This window comes from Liolophura sinensis, chromosome 13 (assembly GCF_032854445.1).
Source record: "Liolophura sinensis isolate JHLJ2023 chromosome 13, CUHK_Ljap_v2, whole genome shotgun sequence".
Classification (NCBI taxonomy): domain Eukaryota; kingdom Metazoa; phylum Mollusca; class Polyplacophora; order Chitonida; family Chitonidae; genus Liolophura; species Liolophura sinensis.
In genome coordinates this window covers 6,880,211-6,903,771 of record NC_088307.1, presented here as the reverse complement: position 1 = coordinate 6,903,771, position 23,561 = coordinate 6,880,211, and the positions used below count along the sequence as shown (strand labels likewise).

General features: G+C 38.8%; 1 protein-coding gene across 1 annotated transcript; it reads left to right on the top strand.

The window, feature by feature from the left end:
- The first annotated feature begins 30 nt into the window (after positions 1–30).
- LOC135480805 (uncharacterized) lies at positions 31–22,302 on the top strand. Its single transcript, XM_064760730.1, has 18 exons — positions 31–47; positions 509–607; positions 2,066–2,141; positions 2,650–2,814; positions 4,482–4,549; positions 5,017–5,099; positions 6,078–6,181; positions 6,667–6,761; positions 7,563–7,654; positions 8,476–8,591; positions 9,734–9,883; positions 13,510–13,663; positions 15,726–15,919; positions 17,094–17,391; positions 17,691–17,770; positions 18,690–19,348; positions 20,330–20,511; positions 21,782–22,302. The coding sequence occupies exons 1-18, from the start codon at positions 31–33 to the stop codon at positions 22,300–22,302; spliced, it is 3,153 nt and encodes a 1,050-aa protein (XP_064616800.1).
- Positions 22,303–23,561: the final 1,259 nt, after the last annotated feature.

Sequence of the window (23,561 nt, the reverse complement as noted above, 5' to 3'; positions counted from 1 at the left end):
GCATTTACTATATATAATTCATCTTAAGCCATGGCGCTAGAGGACATGTAAGTTGCTGCTGTTTTAAATATTTACATTGAAAAGAGGATTGTTTTTAGTGGTCACTTGTGACCATTTATCAACAATTTTATCACACTGGCATTGTTGCTCTGGTCTTTTTCTCTCTTGGTTTTATCAACGATTGCATCACACTGTCATTATTGCTCTGGTCTTTCTCTCTTGGCTTTATCAACAATTGCATCACACTGTCATTATTGCTCTGGTCTTTCTCTCTTGGCTTTATCAACAGTTGTATCACACTGTCATTGTTGCTCTGGTCTTTTGGCTTTAAGTTTCTTTTTTAATGAAGGACAGGTACCTTTTTTTTTAATCTAAAGTGCTTTTCAGATGACTGAAATTTTAGTCATCCTTTTCCTGTTTTTGTTTAAATTTGCACTTTTGTGTCAGAATTAGGAAGGGCAGTAGGAGGGTTTTGGATGTCATGAAATCAGTGTGAATATTTTTTCAGGAAAAAGGAGAGACAAGCAGAGTTGAAAGAAGCCCAGAAGTTTGAGAAAGAAGTACGGAAGAAGATTAAAGCTATTGACAAAGAACTGGAGGAGAAAAAGTGTGTCCCAGATGATTACTGTTTTCAGAGTAATTTGTTTTTGTGTGACTGGCTTAGTGCGTGTAGTTGCTAAGTTACGACATGTAGGTACAGTTCCATTCTCAGAAAGGGAGTTTCCCTTCGTGTAATATTCTCATGGCCTCGGTGCAGCTTAAGGGTCGATGGTGCTCTCACTGATTTCTTGTCTGATCTTATATGAAGTTTGCTGAAGTAACAAAACCATTTCTGACTTAAGCCGAAATTTTAAAAAAAAAAGCTTAAGCTAAGTTTTTCGCTTTAAAGATTAAAATTCTGTCCACCTCATCAATGTGACCTCAAGACAAATGTGTCAAAATTTCAGCTTTGAGTGCCAAAAATTAAGCATTGTGAGGAAGTTTTCAATTTTGACTTGTGGATTCACACCTTGGACCCATATTTATCAAACGTCTCAAGACCTAAGCCTAACGTTCAATCACAGCTACTACTAAAATGGTTTTCTCTAGGAAGTTTAAAAGTTTTACACTGAATCTTTACACTCAACTTCCAGTACCAAAAACTAAGCATCATTCAGAGTTTTTAAATTTTGACTTAAAGGGTCAGAAAGGGCTTCGTAAAATCGGTCCATGCCCTTGACCAATGAGAATGTGGGTCGGTGAGTTACCCTGAACACTCGGGTTTCTTCCATCTGTAAACCTGACCGCCATCTTGTGAGCCAAAAATTCCTGAGTGTGAGGCACTAGATATCAATCAAATAAACAAATATCTGCCAGAACTTTTGTATTTCAGTGTTGATTGAATTACAACTGAACAGTGTGCCCTGACTCTGCCTCCTTAAATAGACACTCTTAGTTTAAGTCTACCAACTTTGCCTCACGCCATCATTAAAAATATGTTTGTAACCCAACCAACCCTCTAAACACATAAAACAAAGGGCCCTACTTTAAAAGTTTTCATCGTGCTATTGATGGAACTTTTTGGTTTATTGTACTCTAGATGTTAATTTCTTCAAAACCACTATCACTGATTAACCAGAATGAAATTCAAAACCAACCCTACTTTTGTCTGATAGTGTTGGGTTTCCCTCAAGAAAATGTTTTTGAAGGATGGCTTCAGTGAAGCCTACAAATCTGTGAATTTGTCATGTGACCCAAAAAACAGCTATGCAAGTATTACTGACACTCAAAACCCAGCATGTACTGAGGCAACAAATGTCATTGACCTTCGGTTACCATGGTTACATTTGGTATACAAGCTCATACGGAGATGAAGTACTCCCAGTTAGAACTTGGGATGAATCATTAAATTTCTGATTTCTACGGCAACCAACTGAAATTAGCAATTCTCACATACAAAGCTGTTCAACCAGATAAAATCCTTTGTGTCGCACTCACTTCTTGTGTGTGTGTGTGTATATATATATATATATATATATATATATATATATATATATATACCTGTATGTATTCTTTTTTTTTGTAGGTCTTTATCAGAGACTGCCCTGTTAAAAGAGATGGACCCACAAAAAATCGACTGGTTGAAAATATCGGCCTTTGAGGTACTCGGTCCTGTTCTGAATTCAAGTTTGATTGGATAAGCATCTATTAGAAATATGTAATGGTGTCGGAGTACATATATGTACGGTGTCTGGAATGCTGTTGAGTAATTGAAATATAGTGTCAACTTTGTGTGTCAGTGTATATAAATTTATAAGCCAAATAGTGAGCCTTAATTTCAGCAAAACTGAGTTGTAAGAATCTATCTGAATTCTGAATTACCTGCTGCGACCAATATTTCTAAACGTTCTGAGAGATCTATGGGGTGTAAAGAAATAATGTGCGCTGTTTTATGAAGCTTGCATTCTTATTGACATCAACAAATCATTTTTGGTGTCATTTTCATAAAAATTGTATGCATAAATTGCTCTGAAAAAGTGCTTCAGTGGTAGAAAAGGGAAAACATGGAGGTGAGGGCTGGGAGAGAAGAAAAGGCTTGGTGGTATCTGTAATTTCAACTGAAAGCAAGGCAAGATTTTCATCAGTCATGTTGTGATCTGTGTTGTGTAGTTTGATGGTCGCTGGGATTCGGTGGCCTGTCAGCAGATGTGGACTAATGTTCTCACCCCTGCCATCAACCGCTCCAAGTGGCTGAAGGAAGAAAATGACAAGTTATTGAAGCTGGTGAATAAATATAATAAGCGCAACTGGCCGAAAATTGCCCAGGAACTCGGGGTGAGTGCAACTTAACACTAGCAATTGCAAGAAATGGCAGGTTCGCTGTGAGTTCAAGTCCAGCTCATGCTGGCTTTCTCGCCGGCCGTATGTGGGAAGGTCTGTCAGCTACCTGCGCATGGTCGTGGGTTTCCCCTGGGCTCTCTGCCCGGTTTCCACCCACCATAATGGCTGGCCGCCGTCGTATAAGTGAAATATTCTTGAGTACGGCGTAAAACACCAATCAAAAAAAAAAAAAAAAAAAAGAAATGGCAGGTGGGCAAAATGCCGGAGTGCTTTATTGGTGTTAATTTTTTTTATCCTATTGCAAACTCTCAGCTTATATCTATCCCATGCGCTCTGACAGAAATTTTGGAATGGTCCTGGTGCGGCCAATCTTACCTTCTAGCCATTAAAACAAATCATGCAAATCAAATCGAATGTTTTCGATACACGTAATACCAATCCATCGTCCCCAAGCCATCTAGCCAAAAACAGTACAATTCTTACGGTAAGCTAATTCCAGATGTATACATCGTTGTTTGACTTTAGGGCACGCAGCTAGAGAGCGAGTGGTATTTACAGAACTGACAACAAACAGCGCAACAAACAGTGTATACTTTACAAACGTAGCGAGGCATGCATCGAATGTTATGCAGCTATAACAATCACAATTCCTTTACAGATAGAACATACAAGATTGAAGTGAAACCATATATTTTATCCTGGGTCGAGTCACACCTAAGACCTTAAAAAAGAGGAACTTAGCTTGGCATTCAGCATTGAGGGGATAGTGCAATGACTGGTTGACCCGTATCAGTATAATGGCCTTGGTAGAAGGCTTACTTGCCTTCGGTAAGTCGTCTCAGTGAAGCTGCACTGGATAAAAGAGCTCTGGAAATCCGTCCTGCATCAAGGAGTGAAAAATTGTTAAGAACGACGTTAAACCCCAAGCACTCACTCACTCCATATATTTTAGACCATGCTTCCATGAAAGGGATCCGTGGGATAGTTAATTTAGGTCTGCCTGTTAGGAAGTCCTTCGGTCACGCTAGTATTGTGTACAGTACATGTAGCTGCACAAGGTGCAAGAATGTATGTTGTTTACATTGATTCATATTGATGCTCCCTTGCAAATGCAAGGAAATGATTTAAAATAAAACTTTAAATCATATAAATGGCATTACCTGGTTTCCTCCGTCTATAAACCTGATGTGAAATATTCAGCATAAAGAAAAAAAAAAAACATAAACAAGCAAAACTGTCATATAAAATGATTTATTTATTTGATTGGTGTTTTACGCCGTACTCAAGAATATTTCACTTATACAACGGCGGCCAGCATTATGGTGGGAGGAAACCGGGGAAACCCACGACCATCTGCAGGTTGCTGCCAGGCCTTCCCATGTACGGCCGGAGAGGAAGCCAGCATGAGCTGGACTTGAACTCACAGCGACCGCATTGGTGAGAGACTCCTGGGTCATTACGCTGCGCTAGCGCGCTAACCGACTGAGCCACGGAGGCCCCTCGTATAAAATGGATCATTGTTTTTGTTGCTTCACGCTCAACTGGAAAAATATTTGAGGTAGTTTTAGGATAAATTCTACAATATTTTTATTGAAGAAGAATTTGTATATTTAATAAATAATTGATTTGTTACCAGGTTGTCTAATGTTTGTCTCTTTCAGACAAATCGAACACCATTTCAGTGCCTTCAGCATTATGAGATAAAGCTGAACACCAGCAGTCACATGAGGTGAGAACCATGGATTCATTTTCTGATTTCTGCTTTTTGCTTAACGTTGTTTTGAACGTCAAGGCACATGTAAGTCTTTTATAATGCACAGTAATATTATTCAAATTTAAGAATATGACCTTAAAAATACTGTATTTGGTCCAAAAAAAAAATTATATTAAATTGTAAGATATATACAGTAAATAACCTCTTTTTCCATGGAATTTCACCAGGAAATTTCCCCACTGTACTAACTGTGAATGAATGATCAGGTGAAAAAACATCAAGTTCCATGTATATATACGTGATCAACTGTAAACCTGACAAAAGTTTCAGGTGATGGTTCAGTTACAAGTAGTCTGTCAGGTTGATTAAGTTGGTGAAATACTCCATGAAACTGTAGGAAAGTTAATGCATCTGAGAGAAAAATATAAGTATTGGGTGTATCTGTAAAAGTGACCGGAGGAGTGGTTTTGTGTTTGTGTCAGAACATGGACCCCTGAAGAAGAAGCCTTGTTGCTGGAAGTGGTGGCCACCTGCAGGATGGGAAATAACATACCCTGGACACAAGGTGAGTGGTGAAGAAGTTCAGGTATACTTGTATATACTGTCATTCTTCTACTTTTTGGGACACCTGGTCTGCTCATTTTAGCGAATATATATGCAGTTAGCGGGAATATTGAGTTTCTCTTGTAATTAGACCATCTAATGAACAACATACTCATATCTTCACTTTTCCAAAAGGGTGGTAAAGAAAAGTAACATTCTACTTTCAACACTACGGATATCTGTCCCAAAAATTAGTAGAATTAGGGCACTGTAATTTTTTTAACCTTGTTTGTTTGTATGTTTGCAAGGTGTTTGTCTAAGCATACTCTTAAGGCATTATTGTGTGTAAACTGATAAAATTTAACTGTTTGTGCAACCCTGAAACTGGCCAATCTAACCAATGTAGTTTTGTCTGCAAATTAATATTACACAGGTGCATAAATTGCATTGCAAGTTTCTCTTTTATATCTGAAAAGGTTGAGGAATAAGGAAAGCAAGGGGTGATATTTTCTTCCAAGGCTTTGCTTCGTTTTCTTCACCCATAAACTTCACCACTGTCATACAAGTGAAATGTGAAGTTGTGTTAGTCATTATGACAAATACAAATCAGGTTCGTCCTAGTTAGGAAATTTTGACATGAAGCTCATTGCTGGATGTCCCAGTCTTTTTGAACTGCAGATACACTGTCTACATATATGACAAAAATATCAAAATATGACATATTTTGCTAATTGTCCTGATATAAGTTTGTTGCTTTGTTCAAGGGACGTAGATGACAATGTACGCCTGTGCCATTGACAGGTGGTTGCCATTTATCCAAGAACAAATGCCAATTGCATTCACTTTTGTTGTAGTTGTTCACTTTTGTTAAACTTTCATTTTTGTCAAACTTTCACGGTTACCATGGAATCACTTTCACTTTTGTTAAGCTTTCACCTTTGCTCAGCTTTCACTTTTGCTCAGCTTTCACTTTTGCTCATGGGGGTTTCATTTCTTTCAGTTTCGTTTTACATGGAGGATAAATCTGCCTCTTCATGCCAGATACGCTACAATCAGATGGACCCAACGCAGAAGAGAGGCAGATGGTCAGCGGACGAAGATGCAGTAAGATTCTTTTGACAGATATCCAACATGACATGGCTAAAATAATGTGACAATGATGCTACCTTATTGTATGACAATCCTTGACTGAACAAAACACTGGCTGGCGGTAAGCTTGACCTTAGTCATTTATGCAACTATTCTCATGACATGGCTAAAATAATGTAAGAATGATGCTACCTTATTGTATGACAATCCTTGACTGAACAAAACACTGGCTGGCGGTAAGCTTGACCTTAGTCATTTATGCAACTATTCGTGCAATGTGAAAGTATTCAGTCATTCAGGTAAGACAGTTAAACAGTCATGTTAACAGGAATCTTCTGTCCGTAGAAAGCTTTGAACTTTTTATGTCAAGTGAACAATTTTTTTTTTCTTTCTTTAAGAATGTTGCTTTATATTCAGTTCACTGTAATTGTTTTTGTCTCTAAGTGTTTCTCTTTCAGTGTTTATTTTCTGTGTCTGATTACAATGCTGTTGTGTTTCAGCTGCTTCTGACACAAATTCACAAGTACGGCCCCCAGCATTGGGCTTTGATTGCAGACGCTGTACCTAACAGAACCTCGCGCAATGTAGGGGAAAGGTGAGTTTGCGTCAGTATGTCAGTTGGGACATACCTGGTCGTCTGCTCGAAACCATTAAATGAATTTTTGAGTTGGTTCAGCTAAATATAAAAATAAGTTGCATTTGACTAGCTAAACCTCCAGGGCCTATATTTTTCAACAGCGCGACACAATGGCCCGGGAGCCTCTCACCATTGCAGTCGCTGTGAGTTCAAGTCCAGCTCATGCTGGCTTCGTTCGTGGATCGCACATGTAAACAATATTACAGATTGAAAGCGAATAATTAATCTAGTACACCAAATCTTAGAACTCCCAACTTCATGTAGATGACATTTTAGATAACAGCACAATTTTTTCGCTGTCTGCAATGTGTGTCTGTAAAGTATGGGGAGCTGACACTAAAGTATTTACTATTGTTAGACGAATTTTGTGCATACATGCGCAACTTAAATATTGTGATAGGCATGATGCATTTATAATGGGATACTGGCAGAAGTCCGAAACAGGATGTATTGCGTCATTTCAGCGAAGCTGCACATTCCATTGCAGTGTCAACAGCGCGACATCGCCGATAAAAACTGCCGCAAGCAACATGATTCACGTTGTGCAACAAAAGACTTGTGACGTGCAAGTCCTATATCACACTAACTCCACCTGTTGTGAGAGGAAAATCTGCCGATACCACATTGGTAATGGTAAACAGATTTTTCCTACGACCAAAGGAAAACTATTTCTGAACTAATTGGTCTGAGTGACAGGTATATGAATGTTGCCAGCACTGGATCTAACAATTCTTCTATGAAATATTTACTGTTTGTTAGGTGGAGCAAGGCTCTGAACCCTAGCATCCGTCTGGGACAGTGGTCTTATGATGAGGACAAACTGCTCCTGACACTCATGAAGAAGGAAAAAAGTAAGAGCATTCTATTTTTTTTGTTTTTTTTGTTCTGTTTTTAAGGCAAAAAGTGAGGGATTTTTTTTGGGGTCCATTTGTCCTTCAGTCTTTGGTTTCTGTGCAATATTTACAATAAATGCTCCAAATAGTGGCTGATTTTGTGTAGCATGTTCACTCTGAATACTGGCTCGCATCATGCTGAAGTTATGCATACTTAACATTTGATATAAATTATGTGAATTTACTAATTTGGGGGGAAAATGTTTCATTTAAATATGTTTTTTTTTTTTATAAATTTCTTAAAAGGATCATGGTGTCACTCCATATAAAAAAAATGTTTTGGTTTATGAAGCATCCTGAGGGAGTGTCCAGGTAGTCAGGGACAGAAATGTCATATCTGACAAAATTCCTGTAATACTAACTTCATTTGGATTAACCGGCCCGGATAGCACAGTTGGTAGAGCGTCCGCTTCGGGACCGGTAGATCCAGGATCAATCCTTGATCGAGTCACACCTAAGACTTTAAAAGAGGAAGTTGTAACTTCCTCGCTTGGCGTTCAGCATGAAGGGGATAGTGCAACGACTGGTTGACCCGTATCAGTATAATGGCTCGGGCGGGGCGCTTACTTGCCTTCGGTAAGTCGTCTCAGTGAAGCAGCACTAAATAAAAGAGCGGTGGAAATCCGTCCTGCAACAAGGAGGCACATTACACGTACATGCACCCTAATGATTCCTTCGTCGTCATATGACTGAAAAAATTGTTGAGTACGACGTTAAACCCCAAGCACTCACTCATTTGGATTATTTTGTTTACTTTTTTTTTTACCGCATCTGTTCAGATTCATGCGCCCGCGTGGCTCAACAGATGACTGGCCGCACTAACAGTCAGATCCGAAAGCGATACAATGTATTAAAGCGCTGGGAGAGGGAAATGGTGTGGCTGGACCATCAGTCGGTGAGTGGTTTCTGTAGAAACCTCAACTATTTTTTATTATCCTGCATCAGATTGAATACTTCGTTTTTAATTGGACAACAATAGTCACATGGGGGATGTGCATCCAACAGCTGATGTCATGCGTCTGCTGACTGGGTTATCTCCCATCGCTCAGGTGTGACAGTAGCGGGCATATCACTGAAGCGATTCACCTATACATCAGTCTTCTGTGCTGAATTGATGTGTCTTTTGAAGGATAAATTCATAACATGGTTAATCAGTGGTAGGATATGGAAATATATGGTGTTAGTAACCCTCGTATTGGAATACATTGGTAATATCACTGGATAACAATGTTACTCATAACATGGCACAAAACCTGTATTCAATTCAATTTGTAAATAAATAAGTTTTCTTTAGGCTCAACAAGATATTGACTAACTCTAAAATGTAAATTCAACTTTCCAAAGAGAATAACATTTGTGGCGTGGGCCTTGTTAACCACACCAGTGTTATAATATTTTAATAAGATCCCCCTGTATATTACAGCCTTGTGTTGCAACATTTTCTTACATCCATGGCTATATTTAATGTCAGTAAATTGCATTGACTTCTGTTTATCAATGACTGAAAAAAAAAAAAAAAAAAAAAAAAAAAAAAATTTCAGCCCTATTACTGTCATCGTTGTCAGGTTTTTAATGTATCTCAGTCAACTAAAGTGTTACTTGCTTGAGGTCTCTCTATCAATATACATGACTGCTGCCTTATCAGTGAGAAATTATTCAGCGCTACAGTCATCAACACTCAACTAACTAAATAAACATTTTTTTATTTAAAAAATTTGGCAGTATTTGTTTTAGTAAAATATAAAGAAATGAAAATAAGAACCTGGGCCCTCTGATTTTCTGTAACTGTAATATTTAAAGCTGCTGTGTGCAAAAGTGCAGAATTTTTGAGTATGGCATTATGCACCAATCAAAGAAATACAAAAATCAAGAGGAGGTTGTTTATCCCTAAAGTTAAAAACATATAAAATTATCATGAATCATGATTGAAGACACCAATTAAATAGTTAAATAAATGTAAGTATTTGTATATCTATTAATTAAGATATTGAAGAATTCAGTGTGAATAACTCTGTTGAAAAATTATTATTTGTTTAGGAAGAGACAAGAGAGTTTTTACTGGGCAGACCTCCAAACATAGTACTCCGGTCACTTCAGAACATGCTGGCAGACAGGCGTCGTGAAAGCTCAGAGGATGCCCAACCAGAAGGCGCTGTAAGCGAAGAAGCAGCTGTAAACTCCTCAGGGGTAAGTCCAGTCTCTGGTGATACTGGGTTGGGCTCTAATTATGCAGAGAGTATATTGTGTATTGGGCCCAGTTGTTTATGGAGCCCAGTTGTTTATTGGGCCCAGTTATTTTATATACCTGGTCATGTTTAATACGTCTGCTCTGAATTACCTCCCTTGTTACACAAGAGCGCAACAGAATGTAAAATATACATGGTATTAGTCTTTGAGAGTCGCAGAAATGTTGAGAGATCTTAAATGAAGGCAGTGTTTTTCAGCTTAAATAGAATATACATATTTGATGGGAGTTAGCCTAAAATAAAGCCGTCTATCATATTTAATTATGGCCAGAATTTTTAAATTACCTCTGAACAGATTTTAAAAATACACATCATTTATCCTGGGCTTTGCTAATCATTCATACAAAGTTATAATTTGTCTTAAAGCTAAATCTTCAACTAGCTTACCCCATTTAACTCCGAAACTTGCCATTAGCCATTTTCTGAGCTTCCAGTTAACCACAGCGTACTCACAGAAACGTACCTTTTAAACGGAAAATGGTGCGGCTCTTTTGCCACTCCATGCTGTAAAGCAACCATGTCACAACGAGATGGGACACCACCAAATCAATGACAACATCAGAACATGAAGCATGTTGGTGCTGTCCTAGACACGGGGAGGAAACCCTGAAGATTACAAACACCCCTCTGTTTGCAGGATAGGCAATAACCTAATTCCTGGACCTTCTTATATGCCCCTGCCATTAGGCGGAGCCTATTATGTCATAGCGATTTTGTCCTTTTTTTGTGGATACATATATACACAGATGACAGTGTGTCACGACACACATTTGTCCATTTCCATGGTTGTCATGGTTACAAGATTGCCAGATTCCCTATCTAAACTATATAAATAGAAATAATTTCATATCTGGTCTACATTTCACAGATGATGATGTGTGTCACAACTCACATCTGTCCATTTTTGCAGTTGTCATGGTAACCAGACAGCCATTTTCCTTATATATACTATATAAGTAGAAATGATCTTGTGTGTGGGATACAGCTCCAACTGCTTTCCACAAAAAGTTTTCATTTGTGGTGGACATGTTTGTCCACTTACGTGGATGTCATGGTAACCACATACCAATCATCAACACTCATGAAGATTTCGTTCAGAGGTTATACTCACCACTGTGCTGCTGGTATTCTTTTATACATTTCAAACAAAACTTAACTCTTGTTTACATATGAAAGAGCAACTTTTAGTGCTATTTACGGTAAATGACATAAAGTTTCGCATGTGAGTTACTGTCATTTACTTTCGCACGATCTGAGTTTGTGGCAAGATGACAAAGTAGAGTGATTAGCCTCCTGCCCATACCCTGCATGTCACTTGGCAGCTCTGGTTGCTAATCTTCACCACATGAGGTGAAGTCACTGATAGTGAGGTGTGCAGGTCACCCAACCAGTAGGCCTTAATGTACATCTCTAAATATATGAATGAAATCAAATAAAGTATTAGGAATGCCGATGTCTATATTACAAACCTTTAAATTCTAAACATTGTCTGAAAGCATGACCACACCAAACAAGGAATGTACAGTGCAGACGAACCAATTATTCGGGTTAGGCCTATGTGGAAGTCACCTCACATTATCTGGCGAACGGTCGTCTGCTTAGAGCCCGCATTATGCAATGAATATGTGTACAAATGTATTTTAGCTAGAAATGAATTTCACTGAGAAAAATTTGTCATTAGCTTCCCATTTACATGTAATTCCAATTTAGTATGTCAGTATGTCATACACACACATTTTGTTTCTTTACTGTTGGAACTGTGCTCATATTGCAGAAGAGTTTCTTTTCTGGCGTTTTTCTATATCGGAAACCTCCATTAAACACAGAAAACATACTCCACGCCGTGTTTCCGAAAACTACCACGATTTACTGTTCCCCTTTTTGGGTAGCACTGTGTGTGAGTGTGGTGTATCAGAAGATAGGATTTGTTTGAATTGTTATCACATTAGGAGTTCGAACAACACCGTCACTGGCTTTATAAACAAAATATTTTATGATTTCTTGTATACAGTTTTGCCCAGACGTAATTTATGTGTCGCCAGTGACTGATATTATAGTTTTGCCTTTTGCCAGCAAAAATCACTTGATACATGGGTAGACATGTGGAAATTTCAAGTCCTGTTATTGTAAGTGGCTTGTATCTACATGTAGATAAAACCAATCTGTATGAGTAAATTTTCATTTCAGGGGACTCGATTAAATATTAAGTAAATTATGTATTCATGACAGTCTTTCAAATTATGCTACAATGAACGACAAATGTTTAGCTGCAGCAGTGCAAATGCATGGGTGTAGGTGTGGCTTTGATCGCAATTTGACCCCTTCATCTTGTCTGCTGGTAGGCCTAGTTTGCAAGTATGGATTTGCGGTGTGCTAAATTCTGCTACAGCCTTGTATACGGTGAGCCCTGCAGTTTAATAACGGATATTTGACATGACAGTCCACATGTGTAAAGGTACTGGGTAGTCACGTTTACTCTCCACAGAGTTTCTCTGAAATTCCCATTTATCACAAAATAACCTGTTGTGAAGTGCATGTACTAAAATTATTATGATTAAAACTGAGGAAAACATGAAATGTTGGTGGTAGGAGCATAGACTGACTGTTCAGTGAAGCGTGAGCTTGTTTATTACATTCTTGAACTGTCAGTAGGCCTATTATCCCCCGACCACTCGTGATGCTCTCTCGCAGAACTCAGTCAGTAACAACCACAACCAATGCACTGAATCCTGGGATACACTTTAGGAGTCTCAGAGTGAAACTTTAGGTTATTTACCATATGCACATTTCAAATGGCTTTTGGAGACAAAACTATATGGGTTGGGTTGGTCAGTTTCAGGGCTTCACAAAAAGTTTAATTTTATCAGTCAGAATATGCTAGATTGAACACCTTACAAACATGCGAAATGGTAGAAGAGTTACAACAAGCAGTAGATTCCACTGGAAAGGCTGCTGAGTGGAGGGAGCTGTGGTTTAATGGTTAGAGGTCACATGAAGTGCGGGTTCAAAACTGGCCTTGGACAGTGAATTTGTAACTTCCCAATCCCCAATGCTAGTGGGACCTCGATGGCAATAGGAGATTGAAGAAACTCATTTGTGCTGTCATTGACCATCAGTATGGTGTGTGTGTGTGCACTCGACATTGGGAAAGTTTGTCAGACACTTGCTGAAGGTCAGTGGTTTTCCCTGAGCGCTCCGGTTTCCTCCACCCATAATTCTGAATGGTATTTATATGGAGGTGAAAAGTTCTTAAGTGCCACATTAAGCAACAATCAAATAAGTATATACATTAGTCTATAAATATCCACAATAGTAGAACTGCTCAGGTGGTTCCTTTAAGGCCCAATCAGTGTGATGGAAAACACACTAAGCTTGCTGTGCAGGTGAAAATGTGCATGGCATGGAAAAATTTGTCATTTGCTTACCAAAGGCTTGTGTTTTATTACAGAACTTCATTTGCAAAACTGGTCAGGCACATAGAGTAAAGTACAATGGAATATCGCCTTATGCATAAAACAATCGGTGAAGTTTGACAATTTTGACCTATATGTTTTAAAAATTTTAAAGAAAGAAAACCCAAAGGCAAAGGGCGAAGTGGGTGAAGGCCCATCAGGAAGCGGTTACAAGCCAAACAAGACAGAACGGCGGGATCTGGCAGTTCTAGTGCAGTGTTCCTCACTCTTCTACGACTATCTCAGACAACAGAAGGATAGACAAGCAGGTACTGTAGTCAAGCAGGGAGGAGTAGGGGTTTGGGTGGTGTGTTTTGGGAAAACTCACAAAGTCTGTTACTACATTCACCGGCAGTATTCCAAGCTGTTGTACTTTTTAAGTCAAATTTTTTGATATCTTAAAATAATTTATCTTAAAATAATTTAAAATACCTTGAATTCATTTAATTATATTATAAAATGGATTTATGATATCATTAATTGGATTTAAGATATCATCTATTTATTTCATGATATCAGGAATACTAACCACTTCCTGATATCTTGAATTCAATAGATGATTGAAGCCGCAGCCTAGCCATACCCCTTGGTCCTCACGTGCGGCTCAAGCTGCACATTTGACAGCACCTCATTTCCTCGCGAGCGGCTCAAGCCGCATAAAACAGTGTCTCTGACTGGTCTATTTTTGCACGGTAATTGGGATTTTTAGGGAGCTAAACCAATCAAATACTGCCTTGTTAAACCTTATGGAAGCCACATGAGTGGTGTTCGTAGATTTTGATTGGTTGCAAGCGATAAAAAGGCGCGAAAAATGTGGAGAAGATTCGATGACTTTCTTTGAGGCTTTGCCAAAATGGCAGACTCAAGTACAGACGATGATTTCGAGGGCTTCATGAATATAGACATTTGAGAGGATTTCGATTCGGATATTTCGGTTTCAGATGTTAGCAGCGACATAGAAGAGTCTTCGGACAAAGAAGAATTAAATTTAGGTTAACTATGCTCCAGAATTAACGAGAGACGCTGACCTTAACAATCGGAAACTGTACCAGTAACAACAACAATGCGAACTATGGAAACGCAGTTGTACTCAAATCGAGAGATACATTGTTCTAATAAAGTGATTAATTTTATGTTTACATGCTTCACAGAGCAAAAATACCAACAGCCACCGAATATCTGATGGTGGAATTATCCAAAATCATAAAACAAAAACTTTGAATTTTTTAGTGCAAACTTGTATTTCTGCTGTGGCCTGCTGAGGACCAAGTGATGATCAAGGTTGCAGTAGCGAGGGCTGTATGACGTTGTGGTAGTAAATGAGTTAATTAATAATATTATGAATTCAATTCTTGATATTGTGAATTAATTTGGTAATATCATTAAAGATGGAGAATCTATTCCAGGCTTTGTTGCATAGCGAGCGTCTGACGAAGTGGTGTTTGTTGTCATTTCACTTATCTGGAGTAAGGGACAAAATATCCCCCGGGCTCTGCCCGGTTTCCACCCACCATAATGGTGGCCCCCGTCGTATAAGTGAAATATTGTTGAGTACGGCGTAAAACACCAATCAAATAAGTAAATAAATCACCAGGCACATGATGAGACACGTCATCAAAGACTGCAGCTGAGCCTGCCTGATTAGAACTTGATACCATATAGGAGAGAATCAAGTTCTTTATGTCTTTATGTCTAGTTCTTTATGTCTAGAAAGGGTCCTACTCTATCATGTGGACCTGTCAAAAATGTTAGACAACTATGTTTTTTTTATCACATTTACTATGACATGGGCATCTGAAAAAGTTTCACAAAAAGAGTAGCTTGGAGTAGACGAAGGATAAAGAAAATTGAGGAGGTGAATGTTTGTGAGCTTAAGAAGTTCCTCGAGGAAAGAGGTGTCATTTGTGCCTCTGGAACGTGAGACAGGTGATCGGTAAATTAATGTCGACAAAGGTTGCTGATTTTTTTCACTAGTCAAATATTAGAGGTGCTTTAAATCTGTGCTTATTTTGATGGTACCTTCAGCAATAATTGTGACCAATGGCAGAGCAGAGTAAAAGGGACATTAACCAATGAAATTGTGTGGATTTTGAAGCGACGAATGGCCGAACACATTTCCGTCTGAACACAAAGATTATCAGTTGCAGTTATATGGTCCATGTCTTCTAGTATTTGTGCAGAAAGCAGAGTGGACTAAATAATATCCTGTGTGGTTCCATTCATACAGTGGGTTCCTGTTTTAACCAGCATCAAGTTGTCCACGTCATTTCATTTATCCTGTCTAAATGAACTATTCAGATTTCAATTTGTTCAGCTCTTTGGTTGTACCAGGTGAGTTGGTGGTGCCCAGACCTCTGGTGTCCAAACATTCGACACGGCGGTGCATTCAGCGGTTGAAAATGAAAGAAAAGCTGCGCGAAGCAGTGCTTCACCGTGTGGGGAACACTCGGGAAGAGCTGGAAGAGGCAGAAGAGGGTCACGATGGGGGAGACGTGGCCATTAAAGATTCAACACGTCCTGTGTCGGTACGTATGCCAAAGTACTATATTTGACATTTTGCCCGATTTTGAGTACTGTGTTGATCTTAGAAAGATCTTTTGAGGTTTGTTTGGAAGTTAGGATGATATCCTTATGGAAAAATCCAAGTTTCACCACAAAAAATAATATTTTAATGCTTTCAGCTGCAGCTATATACATGGTAAGGGTTTTGGACGAAGTTTTGGGGGAAATACAGACATTCCAGACATTGTCTATTTTTTGTCTTGTATGGGTAATATATTGCCCATGTGGCAAACCTAGCCGTAATCGCTAATGAGCATTGTCTGTATTGTGTCATGTTTGACGAAAGACAAGCACCTGTCAGCTGTGTGGAATCATTTCTCAGTGCTTGAACAAACACAGAAACTGAATGCCAGCAAAACTAGCATGTTTGTGGCACGTAAAAGTCAACTGACTGTGCTGCATAAATTTTTTCTCACTTGTCATGGAGTGGCAACTGGAGCATCGATTGGACTATTTTTGCTCTGCAAATCTGCAGTTTGAATTAATTGAGCGTCATATCACTGTCGTAATATTCCATATAAGAGATTTGCAGCATTAGGATATACTGGGTTTAATAGTGTAACATAATTGTGGAGAAAATCTCCAGGGAAAGGTCCAACAACAAGGGATTTTATTTTTATTTAAATAAAAGTAAAATTCAGTGTTAAATAAGATCTTTTGGTTTCATAACCAGATACTATTCAGAGAGTTGGTACATTGATTCAGATAGTAAAATTCACTTTCAGAATTATGTCAGAGATTAAAAAGTTTGTGAGATAGTTGCAAAAGGTTGTTTTGCTCCAGACTTTCTCGTTTCCTAGGTCTTTCAGCAACCTGGTTGTGGGTTCCCCTTGGCTCTGCCCGGTTTTCTCCCACCATAATACTGGTCGCAGTGGTTTAAGTGAAATGTACTTGAGTAAGGCAAAAACAGAAATCAGATAAAACAAATCTTGATTGCTACACCCTTGAAAAACTGCCTTGCTGTTGTTAAAATGAAAAATTGCCTTGCTGTCGTTAAAATGAAAAATTGCCTTGCTGTCGTTAAAATGAAAAATTGCCTGGCTTGTTGGAATGTTGCCAAAGATCAAGCAGGTAAATAAATAGTACGGCATAAAACACTAATCAAATAAATGCATATATAAATGGGTCTATTCTAAGGCTTTACCTCAGTCGAGTTCCAAGACTGGACTCCTGAAGTCTCTGCATCCGTCCATGACTGTACGAGAAATTCTGGAGGTGACTCGCTCTATCGCCGAAGACAGGAAGGAGGACCAAGACCCTTCCCTCGAAAATCAGCATGACATAGAGGATAGCTCCAGACCTGTCAAGAAGAAAGGGAGGAAATCTCTGTCCAAGCTTGAGACCTCAGTGGACTATGCATTACGACAGACCCTGATCTGCCAGGCTTCGGCCTTCACACCTTTGAAGAAGCACGGCCGGAGGCGGCGCTATTTCCGTTAGTGATATTGCTTCAGCTTTCAATACAAACTTTTAATATGTTGTTATCTCCCCTTGAACGTACATTTAGATTATGTGTGGGAGGTCATGCTTTACGTCACTGCAGACTTCCAGGAAACTTGTGCCATTAAAGTTTTAAATCACATCTCTTGTCATCAACAGTTTAAGTGGCTTATTATTGTCTCAGTGTGGATATCCCAGCAACCAATTTCAAGCTTTGTAATAGATTTGAAGCCAGAAAAGAAACAGCATTTCAACCATGCCAGTGACAGGTGTATATCTGTTCATGTTTTGCAGCGGCTGAAGAATCCTGTGTCCATTTGGATCCGGAGAAACGTAGACAGTGTGAGGCTCGCACGGCCTCCGTCCTCATGAAGGTCAGACGGGGTTTAACTGGTTTGATTGGTCGGGACAGAAATTAAAATACAGGTCAAATAGCATAGGATGAGACAAATAGACATTAGATAACAACAAATTAAATAAATGCCACACCGGGGGATGGGGGGAGTTTGTCAGTAGCTTACCAAAGGGCAGTGTTGTACTGTGGGCATTTTGTTTTTTTCCACTCATCGTATAACCAGCAATCAGATAAATAAAATGAACACTAGCTATATTCAACTTTTTGAAATCCCGTCAGTCATTCATTTACACATTTTAACAAGTGCTTTTATTGTTATCTTGGATAATATTTTCTGGGTGTACCACATATTCTAGATTCTGGAAAAAAACCCCAGAAAACGGTGAGCTTCAAATGTGGCACGTTATCACATTTGTTTTTAGTTTGTAATGGTGAGAAATGGAAGCACTACCTGGAATTAGTATTTGCTGAAGCCTTGTCACATGTATGGTCAAGAAATAATATACGTGTAAATGTCTAATCGTGTGGTTTGTATTTTTGCTGTTCTTGAAAGATTTCCTCGTATTAGGGCATAAAGCCATATCCCTTATGTATATCATGTTTTTGTGAAAGCGAGGGATGCTAATTTGGGTTTGTTTGTCCTGCTTTTAGTTCTGTACAAGAACTGCACCGAATATTCTCTGATGTTGATAAAATTGTGTGTACAGGCTCGTTGTGTGTAACTGCAGATACATGCATTGATAACCAGCCCACTCTGGTTGCTGGTGTGCAAAAGAGAGAAGCAGTCAAGTTTTCATTGGTGCAGAGAAGACAGTCAATTTTCTAGACGTGATATCCAGTTCAAATTTCAAACTCAAAAGTGCGTGAATAATTTCCAGCTCATATACAAATATACGTGTCTCTGATATTAGCTAATTGTCATATTTGTGTTGTAACAGGCATTAAAGGTGGATGGTCAGGCTGCATGGACTGAGCTTCAAAGAAAGTCCACCAAATCTAAATCAGGTGAGGTGGTGCCAGTGACAAAACAAGACTCCATTCAGCGGGCTAAGGAGAGTCTGTCACAGATGAGAGAATTTGGGTTTCTCACAACCCAAACTACACGCAGAAATGGTGATTCACAGCAGGCAGGCACGTCTAAATCTGGTGTTGCGCCACCTGGTAATGGAGGATCAGAATGCAAGGGATATAACTCTAGCGAGCTGCCTGCTCTACCTCCTTCTTGGACAACATTGGCTGGCTTCAGGGCTCTAAAGCTTGGGCTGGGTGGGCTGGTGCAAAAATCAGCCAACTGTTCCGAGTCACAGATATTTTCTTTGAAGAGAAAAAGGTCTAAAAAGGGAGACAGTCCCAAAGATATGGACCATCATGATGAAGTTGTTCTGGTGAAAAATAAAGACGTGCAAGATGACCCATTGTCAGAGGTTCGCAAAACAGAAGAGTTCCGACTATTACAGTCGAGGTTTAATGCCCTCTTTCTGTGGCCGACCTTTCTCTCGTGTGTGCCATTACCACAGAAGCAAACTGCCAGCCAATTGGTAGAGGAGCAACAAGAAGACGAAGGACAGCAGAAGAGACGGAGAAATCGACCAAGAAAGTATGTAGTTCACTTTATGTGTTTAATATTAGCCTTAGGAGTTTCATTCTCTTTTATTTGTTTGCTCCTCCGCAATAATTTGCATGGGGGGGTGGGGGTGGTGGGGGGTATGGACTTATCCGTCTGTTTTATTAATCTTAACCACTTTTACCCAGGGTTACCAAACGTACGCCAACTGCATTAAAGGCCAGTACATGCCGTCATTTGAATATGGGATTTTAGATCGTTCACATGCAGTAATATGTAGTTTTGCCCCACTACGCACAAGTTTTACTGGCATTCATTGGTAGAATGCTACAAATGGCTGAAATGTCTCACAGTTTCTGATTTGTTGATGAAGTATAGTTTTAAGGGATTGAAGCACTGGGATATTGGGGGCATGCTACTTGCATGTGTATCTACATATTTGGTTGTAATATTGTAATATATACATTGTGGATTTGCAAAATATAATCTTTGGTCTATGTACATACTACATGTAAATGTAACAGGCGCATTGGAAGCAATATGAAAGTGGTACGGCCTTCGGATGACTATCCCAGCATAAAGAGCAAGGTCCATGGGCCGCCAAGGCCCTGAAAGCTTTGGAATGCTAGACAGATGGAGGTTTTCTGAAATCCTTCTACGGGATATTTTTCACATAAATCCATTGTAGTTATATTTGCTTGACGATCTACAGGGCACTTGTGTTGGCATGGGTTGTCGTTTTGTTGGTCGCCATTAATTTGGTTCGACTTTTTTCTTTTTAACTCTTTGGTTTTTTGTTTGTTTGATGAGAAGTGGTAAATCCATGGCAGTACTGCATCGGACGACACTGTGTAACTGATACTACTGTTATCAGTTATCATGGATCTGTTTGATTTGATGTGAATAAAACAAAACAAAACGGACAATTTAGAAAAGGATATAAAAGACACAGTCAGGAATTTGTATTTTTTATTGTTGTCTTTTCTTTCACTATTCATTGAATTTTTTACACAGAAGATTCAACCCTCGTTCAAGAAAGAAGACCTGTAGTAAGAAGACGGTAACTGCCAAAGTGAAGACGCAGGTAAATGGTAAAAAGACATCTGAGGAGGAAGAGCCAACGACAGCAAACCAGAATGAGGAGACAACCCAAACTGGTACAATGTCGGGTAAATCCTCTGTACTCAAAGCAAAAGGTAAGGGGATGTTAACGGGAAATGGAAGTCCAGTCTGTGAAGAAAACAGAAATTAAAAGTAAAGGTGTAGAAAGGTGTTCACTGTTAAAAATAACATAACTACACATACTAGTAACAATATACAAGTACAGGCCATGGTAACATGAATCAAACCAAAACATTAACGTCAGCTGGAAATTTTATTGTTTCTCTGCCATCATGTTACATGTTGTAGTGACATGACCCTTGTCGTTCCCCTTGTGACCTAATAGTGTGGGATAGTATATTTGTAGTAAACGTACCACAAGCCATAATGTTTTGGTAAATTGGTACGATTCTCCTTACCAAGGGCAGTCTCGACCTTGTGCTTGTGGCCAAGAGGTCTTGCATGCGATGTCTGGCCATAGCTAAATATACAATTTCCCACAATGCGGATCAAGGGAGAATACCCAGTATATCTGTCTTATATCCAATGATGAAAAAACGGTGTAAAAAAAAAAAGGCCTGGAATCAGATCTGGATCACCATCATAATATATGGATGATTCCATATGTACATATTAAATACCGTAAATTACTGAATATCCTGCTTTAGTGTATTGTGTATTAGAATCATTGTTAAACAAAATGTTAGGGGTGGTATGTAAAAAAGTGTAGCATTTATTCAGTTCAGGATTTGCACACATGTAGAGCACAACAACATGAGGGGGATATTCCATCATTGATATGGTGTGTGTGTGTTAATTACTGTAAATTACCAAATTCCTGACTTGGTGTATTGTGTATTAGAATCATTGTTAAACAAAATGTTAGGGGTGGTATCTAAAAAAGTGTAGCATTTATTCAGTTCAGGATTTGCACATATGTAGAGCACAACACCATGAGGGGGATATTCCATCATTGATATGGTGTGTGCATGTTAATTACTGTAAACTACCAAATTCCTGACTTAGTGTATTGTGTATTAGAATCATTGTTAAACATAATGTTATAAAATTACCAAATTCACGATGTCAGTACTTCACGTATTGAGCTGAAGTTTTGCATTTATGTGCCTCGTACAGGCGAGCTCTTTGATAGTCTTGCTACCAAATGTAAGTTCCATAAAGTTACTCACAAACGAAGGAATAAGTGCCAGCTATATCATAACATCCGTTGTCCTCCAACCGTAATGCTGGCTGCCCTCATATAAGTGAAATATTGTTGAGTAGTGGTGTGACATAAACACCAATCAAGTAAATAAATCAAGCCCTCAGCAGAGGTCCATGTAAGAAATGAATGTTTATTTGCAGATTCTGTGCCTAAGAGGCGACGTGGTCGACGTGAGAAATTACAGCAGCCGACAGAGAAGAGAAGGACAAGCACGAGGCTGGCATCAAAATGCAAGCTTAGTGAGACATCAGAAACACACATCAGTGAAGGCCTAGTGAGTGGAGCCAAGGGAGGTAAATCTTCAAACAGTGGCTCTGCTCATAATGATGGTTCAGAGGATGAAACAGCTGATGATGAAACCGTTCACAACAGAATACTCAGCAACGAAGTCAAAATCAACAGCAGAGCAGCAGATGAAAGTGTAAAGAACAGAACTCTAGGTGATGAATCTGTGAACAGTGGAAATGTAGGTGAGGACACTGCTATCAATAGTTCTGCGGGAGATGTGGTGCGCAAAAGGCAGATTTCAAACAGCTCTTCTACACTCAATTTAGTTTCAAACTCTGAATCTACTGACTCCGTGGAACGAGAGACTCAACCACCAGAGAGCAAGAAGAGGAAGCGTGGCCGTCCAAATAAACTTGCAGTACAGAAAAATTAAAAAACTGTTCTAGGAGTAAAATAGAAAACTGTATCCAATTTGATGGTAAACATTCACAAAAATTATTTCAAAATGACAAGGGTGGCTAATTCTCTCCACAGCTAATCTGCCACCAAACAGGAGGTTTCAGACCGATTTTGTCTGATTAATTTTCCAATAGGCAACCTATTTATTATCATGATTGATCATTATAATTGTTTATATCATTATTAATGAAATTATTTTGGCAGTACATAATGGATAGAATAGTGGTGACACTTTCAGTGAAAGATAATTTTCCTTCTGCATAAATATTAAATTTTATTATAAGTTTTGGTGGAGACAGAATCTGAAAAATATGCTGCATGTACAGGTATGAACATTATGAGAAGTTTTTTTGTGAGGAGAAATAAATTTGTTGTACTAAACAAATTTGCATGAACTGAAGGCTATGATTCACAAATATAACCTAACTGACCTAAAATTACGTCCATGACTTCGCTGCTCATTTTCACATCCTGATAGTTCATCTTGTTTTAGAAGGGTGTTTTGAGGTTTCTTTGTACGTTTTATCACTGATATTTTATGACATATGCTTGCCTTTGAAAATGCATCTATTTGGTCGAAATTTTAGGTCATTTAGATATATTGCTTTTTTGGTGTTAATTGCTTCAACCAATGGATGATCAAAATGCGTATAATCTTTCCTGTGGTGTCACATACATTCCAATCCTGCTGGATGTAGGATATACCCAGATGAGTTTACACAGATTGTATCATATATATGCAGGAAGTTCACTTGTATACACGAGATAAAAGATTTACAAAACGCAGAGTAAAACCAGAGTAACGAACACTGTGTGATAATTAGCAAATTGTCACAGCTAAACAGTGAAATCCGGCGTCTTGTTAACTTACCTTAGGGTTATATTCTACCTGTTCTGAGCTCACATGATGCTAGTATCTTACCATGATGTCCGTTATTTCTGCTGAATCCGTGGTTTCAGTTAGCCTAAGGGAGAGTTCCAGACTGCAAGATAGACAAGCATTATTGAAAACTGTCACACTGAGGTATACAGTAAAAACCTCGACTCCATTTTTTTTTTCTAATTTTTTAAAAGAATGCAGAGTGAATTGTGAGTGTCTGGTGCGAGAGATAGGCAAGTCCAGGTTATGCCTTTTCGATTGTGATTGGCTGGTGTGAGAGATAGGAAAGTCCAGACTATGCCTTGTCGCTTCTGATTTGTTGGTGTAAGAAATAGGCAAGTCCAGGCTATGCC